Source organism: Amblyraja radiata, unplaced genomic scaffold (genome assembly GCF_010909765.2).
Source record: "Amblyraja radiata isolate CabotCenter1 unplaced genomic scaffold, sAmbRad1.1.pri scaffold_1148_ctg1, whole genome shotgun sequence".
Lineage (NCBI taxonomy): Eukaryota > Metazoa > Chordata > Chondrichthyes > Rajiformes > Rajidae > Amblyraja > Amblyraja radiata.
Genome location: NW_022630331.1, coordinates 4,873 through 14,260, shown reverse-complemented (window position 1 = coordinate 14,260; position 9,388 = coordinate 4,873). Strand labels below are relative to the sequence as shown.

The following is a 9,388-nucleotide window of genomic DNA, read 5'->3' as shown; positions in this document are numbered from 1 at the left end:
CATGGCTGTTCTCGGGGAGAGTGAGTGTGTGTGTGTGTGTGTGTCCCCGTCCCGTTCCTACCCTCGCCCCTCCCTGCAGGCCGAAGCCTCGCGCTTCCCCCCCCCCCCCCCCCCTCGAGAACAGGTAAATCTAATCCCTGCGGCCTCGAACCGAGAACACCGCGATCCACAGGTCCAGGCCTCTGGCCTGAAACGGCCATTCTCAATGTATACGGCCAATGCTCGCTGGACAGTCTGTGGTCAGTCATTGTCCCTCCTCGCCGTTGACCTTCCCTCAAGGTCAACGTGCCTCATCCGCTGAGAGGTGGGGGGGGGAGGGGGAGGGGGAGGGGGGGCAAACACTCGACTTAGAAACCTTATCCAATGGCCTCACATTGCCCCCCGCCCACCACCAAAGCCCTCCATGCCAACACCACTGTTCCCATCAGATGGCTCCACAAGACCTCCTGCAGAACATCAAGTAGGAAGAATACGTTCTTCTCGTTCCCATTGCCCACCCAGGAGACCTGCTGAGCGGCAAGGAACTGCAGATGCTGGTTTGCACCGGAGAAAAGACACGAAAATGCTGGAGTAACTCAGCGGGACAGGCAGCATCTCTGGAGAGTTGGTGGACAGAAAAATGCTGGAGTAACTCAGCGGGACAGGCAGCATCTCTGGAGAGTTGATGGACAGAAAAATGCTGGAGTAACTCAGCGGGACAGGCAGCATCTCTGGAGAGATGATAAGATGCCAAATGCTGGAGTAACTCAGCGGGACAGGCAGCATCTCTGGAGGGAAGGAATGGGCAACATTTCAGGTCGAGACCCTTCTTCAGACCTGCAGGCCAATTTCAGGAGAGAGGCAGGAAAAAGATTTGGGGGGGGGGGGGGGGGGCATTAACGGGCCATGAGTTGGCTGCGATCCTTTTATATTTAGCTATTTATTAATGGGGGGGGGGAGACAAGGTGGATCGGAACTGTAACTAAACCTACCGCCAGTAGTCTCAAGAGCTCTGCCTCCTCGCGGAGGTGACGAGCTACAAGCAGCAGACACACCAACCCTGTGTGTCTTATTAAAAGGGCTTCAGAGTGTGAATGTATCTAACTCCAGGAATGTAGAAACTCTCAAGACAATGATATTTAAAAAAACGACAACCACCCCCCCCCCCCACACACACAAAACTCAGACGCGGTCTGGTTTGATAATGAATATGACAGATTTCTCATGTATCGAGCTATTACAGTCTATATAAAAGGGATGGGACTCTAGGCTTATCTCGGCCAAAGACCTGGCGACCAAGTGATCCTATCTTATTGCATATCTTGTAAAGTGTACATATAAGGGGAGAACATTCCGTGAATGCTTTGTGTACAGGAAAAATAAAGAATATAATGAGGAATTGCCCCGTGAAGGTTTGTTTTAATTTAGTTTAGAGATACAGCGCGGAAACAGGCCCTTCGGCCCACCGATCCCCGCATACTAACACCACTAATAATGCCCCTGTCCCACTTAGGAAACCTGAACGGACACCTCTGGCGACTTTGCGCCCCACCCAAGGTTTCCGTGCGGTTCCCGGAGGTTTTTGTCAGTCTCCCTACCGGCTTCCACCACCTGCAACCTCCGGGAACCGCACGGGAAGCTTGGGTGGGGCGCAAAGTCTCCAGAGGTCTCCGTTCAGGTTTCCTAAGTGGGACAGGGGCATAATAAGGGACAATTTTTACATTTGCATCAAATCCAACTAACCTGCACGTCGCCTTTGGAGTGTGGGAGGAGACCGGTGCACCCGGAGAAAACTCACGGGGAGAACGTGCAAACTCCGTACAGACAGCACCCTTGGTCAAGATTCACGAGAGTTTATTGTCATGTGTCCCCAGATGGGACAATGAAATTCTTGCTTTGCTTCAGCACAACAGAACATAGTAGGCATGAATGCAGAGCAGATCAGTGTGTCCATATACCATTGTATAAATATATACACACATGGATTGAACCCGGGTCTCTGGCGCTGTGAGGCAGCAACTCTACCCGCTGCACCTCCGTGATGTCCAGAAGAGAAAAAGGTTATCTTTTAGTGAGGGAGTGATTTGCCAAATGTGTGTTGGCCACTATGTATAAGAGTCAAAATTGTTTCATTGTCAACAACGGAATTCAGTCTGAAGAAGGGTCTCGACCCGAAACGTCGCCCATTCATTCCTTCTCTCCAGAGACGCTGCCTGTCCCGCTGAGTCACTCCAGCATTCTGTGTCTATCTTCGGTGTAAACCAGCACCTGCAGTTCCATCCTATACAAAATTCACACCGAAGGTCGACACAGAATGCTGGAGTAACTCAGCGGGACAGGCAGCGTCTCTGGAGAGAAGGAATGGGTGATGTTTCGGGTCGAGACCCTTCTTCAGACTGAGTCGGGTGGTGGAGAGAGAGAGACACAGAGATGGATGGATGGGTACAGAGAAAATGTAAGGTCTCTTGCGTATGGCGTGCCATGGGATCTTTGGAGCCCAGCCTAAAGTTGTAGGACAATTTGTTCTATTTTATCCTATTTGATTGTGCACGCCAGGTTGATTGCATTCGTCGAAACAGGGCGGACCACGTGAAGGTTGCAATCTCCCACCCCATGTAAGGTGTGAACAGGACTGATCAAAGCAATCGTACAAGAAAATGTCGAGTGTAGACAAAAATGCTGGAGGAACTCAGCGGGTGAGGCAGCATCTATGGAGCGAAGGAAATAGGTGACGTTTCGGGTCGAGACCCTTTGCCTATTCCTTCGCTCCACAGATGCTGCTGCACCCGCTGAGTTTCTCCAGCATTTTTGTCTACCTTCGATTTTTTTCCAGCATCTGCAGTTCCTTCTTGAACAGGAACGGTGGAGTGGTTCATTGTTAGCTACGGGGAAGGTGACGAGAACACAGCTTCAAACCCCACACTCTTCATACGAACCTCGGGGTGGGGAGATTGCAACCTTCACGTGGTCCGCCCTGTTTCGACGAATGCAATCAACTCGACGTGCACAAACGGAACATCAAATAGAACAGGTTGTCCAACAACTTTAGGCTGTGCACGCCACACGCAAGAAGAAGAAGAAGTTACGAGACTCCATTAAGGTTTCATAGCAAAAGGATTTGAGTATAGGAGCAGGGAGGTTCTACTGCAGTTGTACAGGGTCTTGGTGAGACCACACCTGGAGTATTGTGTACAGTTTTGGTCTCCTAATCTGAGGAAAGACATTCTTGCCATAGAGGGAGTACAGAGAAGGTTCACCAGACTGATTCCTGGGATGTCAGGACTTTCATATGAAGAAAGACTGGATAGACTCGGCTTGTACTCGCTGGAATTTAGAAGATTGAGGGGGGATCTTATAGAAACTTACAAAATTCTTAAGGGGTTGGACAGGCTAGATGCAGGAAGATTGTTCCCGATGTTGGGGAAGTCCAGAACAAGGGGCCACACACAGTTTAAGGATAAAGGGGAAATCGAGATGAGAAAAACATTTTTCCCCACAGAGTGGTGAATCTGTGGAATTCTCTGCCACAGAAGGTAGTTGAGGCCACAGTTAATTGGCTATATTTAAGAGGGAGTTAGATGTGGCCCTTGTGGCTAAAGGGATCAGGGGGTATGGAGAGAAGGCAGGTACAGGATACTGAGTTGGATGATCAGCCATGATCATATTGAATGGCGGTGCAGGCTCGAAGGGCCGAATGGCCTTTACACCTGCACCTATTTTTTTATGTTTCTCAGGTGTGAAGAATTCCACCGCGGGCCCTGATATATTTACAATTTAAAAAAGACACCTGCCAGGCAACAAGACAAAGGAACAATAATTTATTGGTCTGGCAGCTTTTTAACAAATCTCTTTGTCGACTCTTCTAACCCCTCTCCCCCGCTTTAACCCAACATCTGTGGCCACTCTACCTCGCCTTCATGCCCAGGTTAGCCGTTTCATTCAAAGTCTCCAAGACTTTCTTCTGAGCCATCGCCCTGCGCAGGTGTAACTTGTAATCCTCCATCAGCAGGTCGTCATAGCGCTGCACGGCCAGGTAGACTTTGTTGATGATGAGGCCGGAGTTGAGGAACAAGCTCCTGGTCTGGAAGTCCGACACGTTGATCAGCCACCTGTTCGCAAGAGACAAGAGCTGGAAGAACTCGGCGGGTCAGGCAGCATCCGCGGAAGGGGACAGGCTAGATGCAGATCCCGATGTTGTTCCCGATGTTGGGGAAGTCCAGAACAAGGGGTCACACAGTTTAAGGATAAGGGGGAAATCTTTTAGGACCGAGATGAGAATTTTTTTTTCACACAGAGAGTGGTGAATCTGTGGAATTCTCTGCCACAGAAGGTAGTTGAGGCCACAGTTCATTGGCTATATTTAAGAGGGAGTTAGATGTGGCCCTATGATCATGGCTGATCATCCAACTCAGTATCCCGTACCTGCCTTCTCTCCCCTGATCCCTTTAGCCACAAGGGCCACATCTAACTCCCTCTTAATGGACCTCTCTACTGCGTGGCCCCAACCACAATGTAACCTTTATCCCATGGTCTCCCCCCCCCCCCCCCTCACCTATTCTTCAGCCCAGAGGAGCCGCAAATAACATTGACGTTCTCGAACTGGATGCTGGTGATGCGGCCATCGGCGAAGGCGTCGGGGAGAATGTTCTCAGCCGCCGACATGATGTCTTTGTGGGTCAGGTCCATTTCGGCCTGAAACGAGAAGCCAGGAGCGTGTGATTGGGGGGGGGGGGGGAGGGAGGTCAGACCTGGCCATTGACAGACAGCAGGGGTGCCCACCCTAGAGAGGAAGCCACCCGAGGGTGCCGTGCCCGAGGTCTCCCCCCCCCCCCGAGGGAATGGTGGATGGAGCTTAATACAGAGAAGTGTAAGGGTGTTGCGTTTTGGAAAGTCAAACCAAGGCAGAACTTTCAATGTGAATGGCCGAGCCCTTACCAAGTACCTTAGTGTGTAAAGCTTTTGCTGACCCTCCCTCCTCATCGACTCCATCTACACCTCACGCTGCCTCGGCAAGGCCAGCAGCATCATCAAGGACCAGTCCCACCCACCGGTCACTCCCTCTTCTCCCCTCTCCCATCGGGCAAAAGGTACAGAAGTGTGAAACTGAACGCACACACCTCCAGATTCAGGGACAGTTTCTTCCCAGCTGTTCCCAGGCAACTGAACCATCCTACCACAACCAGAGAGCGGTCCTGAACTATTATCTACCTCATTGGAGACCCTCGGACTATCCTTGATCGGATTTTGCTGGCTTTACCTTGCACTAAACGTTATTCCCTTATCATGTATCTGGGGGTGGGGGGCGGTGGGGAGGTGGGGGAACCATTACCGGACATTCCACACAGAGTGTCAGAGGATGAGAGGCGGGAGAATCATCGAACTTGCGGATCCCGGGCATCTCTGTGTCCAGAGACTCATACTTGGAGATAAACTGCTTCAAGTGTTTCTTCCTGCATTAAATCAGAAAGAAACGTTTTTGGAGGAAAAATATTTTATTAAAGAACTATTGTACGCTGACCGCTGTCTGTCTGTCTGTCTGTCTGTCTGTCTGTCTGTCTGTCTGCCTGTCTGTCTGTCTGTCTGTCTGTCTGTCTGTCTGTCTGTCTGTCTGTCTGTCTCCCTCTCGCTCTCTCGCCCCCCCCCCTCTTCTCCCCCCCTCTCCACCCCTCTCTTCCTCCCCCTCTCTCTCCTCCCCCTCCCCCTCTAACGCCCCCTCTCCCTCCTCCCCCTCTCCCTTTCCCTCCCCCCTCTAACCCCCCCCCCTCTCCCACCTCCTCCCCCTCTCCCCCCCCCTCTCCAACCCTCTACACCCCTCTCCGCCCGTCTATCCCTCTCCCCCTCTCCCTCTCTCAGGGAAATATCTATATGCCGGTGTTTTGGATACGGTGGCGCAGCGGGTAGAGCTGCTGCCTCACAGCACCAGAGGCCCGGGTTCGATCCCGACTACAGGTGCTGTCTGTACGGAGTTTGCAGGTTCTCCCCGTGACCCGCGTGGGTTTTTCTCCGGGTGCTCCGGTTTCCCTCCCACACTCCAAAGACGTGCGGGTTTGTAGGTTAATTGGCTTGGTGTAAGTATGTAAATTGTCCCTAGTGTGTGTAGGATAGTGTTAGTGTGCGGGGTGATCGCTGGTCGGCGCTGCTTCCATTTCCCAAACCAGGAGTCTAGAAACCCTGTCCAGGAGGTGTCTACTCCAGAGTTCTCAGCCAATTCGATAGACAGAGAGGTGATACCTGATAGGGCTCTTGACACTGACCCATCCGGAGCAGTATTGTTTCTATCTCTCAGACTAAAAGTAAATGCTGGAGTAACTCAGCGGGACGGGCAGCATCTCTGGAGAGGGGAGGAATGGGCGACGTTTCGGGTCGAGACCCTTCTTCAGACGAAGTAAAGGCTATGTTTAAGAAGGAACTGCAGATGGTGGAAAATCGAAGGTAGACAAAAATGCTGGAGAAACTCAGCGGGTGAGGCAGCATCTATGATCATAGATGCTGCATCTATGATGCTGCCTCACCCGCTGAGTTTCTCCAGCATTTTTTGTCTACCTTGATGTGCTGGCTGTTGTGCTGGGGCTGTGTGTGTCTGATCTGACCCCGGTATGTACGAGTGATTTTAACGCTCGCTTCTACGCACGAGGATTTGAAGATCGTCGATCGTCCAGATTTCGTGGCGTTGATCGTTTCGGATAGGAGATTGAAATTCACCACCGACCTCTCGTCCTGTTCCGGGCACTGCTTGTCTGCGGGGAAAAAAACCCCAACACAAAAAAAAATCCCTCGCGACTCTCAGGCTCAGCGGTAAGAAAGACGGGAGAGAGAAAAACAGGGGAATTATAGACCAGTCAAGGGGCCTGTCCCACTTGCCGACTTCTCCGGCAACTGCCGGCATCGTTGACCGACGTATCAAGTCACCGAAAAATGCGTGTGTTGACGCCTGACGCGCTATGTTTTTATTTGTCGCCCCTGGATTTTGAAATGCTCAAAATCTTTCGGCGACACTGATATGCAGAATCGGCAAGTGGGACAGCCCCTTTAGCCTGACATCGGTGGTGGGCAAGATGCTGGAGTCAATTATAAAAGATGAGATAGCCGCACATTTGGATAGCAGTAACAGACATTCTTGCCATAGAGGGAGTACAGAGAAGGTTCACCAGACTGATTCCTGGGATGGCAGGACTTTCATATGAAGAAAGACTGGATAGACTCGGCTTGTACTCGCTAGAATTCAGAAGATTGAGGGGGGATCTTATAGAAACTTACAAAATTCTTAAGGGGTTGGACAGGCTAGATGCAGGAAGATTGTTCCCGATGTTGGGGAAGTCCAGAACAAGGGGTCACAGTTTAAGGATAAGAGGGAAGTCTTTTAGGACCGAGATGAGAAAATCATTTTACACACAGAGTGGTGAATCTCTGGAATTCTCTGCCACAGAAGGTAGTTGGGGCCACAGTTCATTGGCTATATTTAAGAGGGAGTTAGATGTGGCCCTTGTGGCTAAAGGGATCAGGGGGTATGGAGAGAAGGCAGGTACAGGATACTGAGTTGGATGATCAGCCATGATCGCATTGAATGGCGGTGCAGGCTCGAAGGGCCGAATGGCCTACTCCTGCACCTATTTTCTATGTTTCTATGTTAGTAACAGGATCGGTCCGCGTCAGCATGGATTTACGAAGGGGAAATCATGCTTGATAAATCTTCTGGAATTTTTTTGAGGATGTAACTACGAAAATGGACAAGGGGGGAGCCAGTGGATGTAGTGTATCTGGACTTTCAGAAAGCATTCGATATGGTCCCACATAGGAGATTAGTAGGCAAAATTAGGGCACGTGGTATTGGGAGTAGAGTGCTGACATAGATAGAAAATTGGTTGGCAGACAGGAAACAAAGAGTAGGGATTAACGGGCCCCTTTCAGAATGGCAGGTAGTGACTAGTGGGGTACCGCAAGACTCAGTGCTGGGACCGCAGCTATTTACAATATACATTGATGATTTAGATGAGGGGATTGGGGGTAACATTAGCAAATTTGCAGATGACACAAAGCTGGGTGGCAGCGTGAACTGTGAGGAGGATGCTATGAGGCTGCAGGGTGATTTGGACAGGTTGGGGGAGTGGGCCGATGCATGGCAGATGCAGTTTAATGCAGATAAATGTGAGGTTATCCACTTTGGTGGCAAAAACAGGAAGGCAGATTATTATCTGAATGGTGTTATGTTAGGAAAAGGGGAAGTACAATGGGATCTGAGGGTCCTTGTACATCAGTCTATGAAAGTAAGCATGCAGGTACAGCAGGCAGTGAAGAAAGCTAATGGCCTTCATAACAAGAGGAGTTGAGTATAGGAGCAAAGAGGTCCTTCTGCAGTTGTACAGATTCACAACTCTCTGGGTATAAAAGATTTCCTCATCTCAGTCTTAAATGGCTTACCCCTTATTCTTAAACTGTGACCCCTGGTTCTGGACTCCCCCAACATCGGGAACTATTTTCATGCATCCTTTAAGAATGTTATATTTTTCTATAAGATCCACCCACATCCATCTAAATTCCAGTGAATACAAGCCCAATTGCTCCATTCTTTCATCATATGACAGTCCCGCCATCCCGGGAATTAACCTGGTAAACCTACGCTGGGCTCCCCCAATAGCAAGAATGTCCTTCCTCAAATTAGGGGACCAAAACTGCACACAATACTCCAGGTGTGGTCTCACTAGGGCCCTGTACAACTACAGTAGGGCCTCCCACAACATCGGGATTCATTTTACCTACATCTCTTTCCTTTCAAAACCAGGGGCCACACAGTTTAAGAATAAGGGGTAAGCCATTTAGAACGGAGACGAGGAAACACTTTTTCTCACAGAGAGTGGTGAGTCTGTGGAATTCTCTGCCTCAGAGGGCGGTGGAGGCCGGTTCTCTGGATACTTTCAAGAGAGAGCTAGATAGGGCTCTTAAAGATAGCGGAGTCAGGGGATATGGGGAGAAGGCAGGAACGGGGTACTGATTGGGGATGATCAGCCATGATCACATTGAATGGCGGTGCTGGCTCGAAGGGCTGAATGGCCTACTCCTGCACCTATTGTCTATTGTCTATTATCTATCCTTTACGGATTTGTTTGTGAAGTGGGAGCGAGTGTTGCAAATGTCGGGTCCACTCACCTGGACAGTCGGATGAGTCCATGTTGAACAAGACTTTACCCGTCTCGGGCAGGGGGGGGGTGGGGGGGGGGGGGGGGAAGAGCGGTCCACTCAGCACCACAGTCCCCACGGACTCACTGGTCCACCAAACGCTCTGCTCCTACCAAGGCAAAGAGAACGCGGAACGTGAGAAACGGGACTACCTTCCGCTTGTCATCACCTGTCCCCGAGCTACAGCGAAACGCTTTTGCTGACCCTCCCTTCCATCGACTCCATCTACACCTCA

At 50.6% G+C, this 9,388-nt stretch overlaps 1 protein-coding gene across 1 annotated transcript; it reads right to left on the bottom strand.

Annotated features, from left to right (window-relative positions):
* Positions 1-3,883: 3,883 nt before the first annotated feature.
* cunh19orf81 (chromosome unknown C19orf81 homolog) lies at positions 3,884-9,145 on the bottom strand. The gene is made up of 5 exons (XM_033016556.1): positions 9,124-9,145; positions 6,611-6,716; positions 5,309-5,429; positions 4,532-4,671; positions 3,884-4,088 (listed from the first exon to the last, which is right to left on the bottom strand). Exons 1-5 carry the CDS (start codon positions 9,143-9,145, stop codon positions 3,884-3,886), a joined length of 594 nt encoding a protein of 197 aa, XP_032872447.1.
* Between the last annotated feature and the right edge of the window lie 243 nt (positions 9,146-9,388).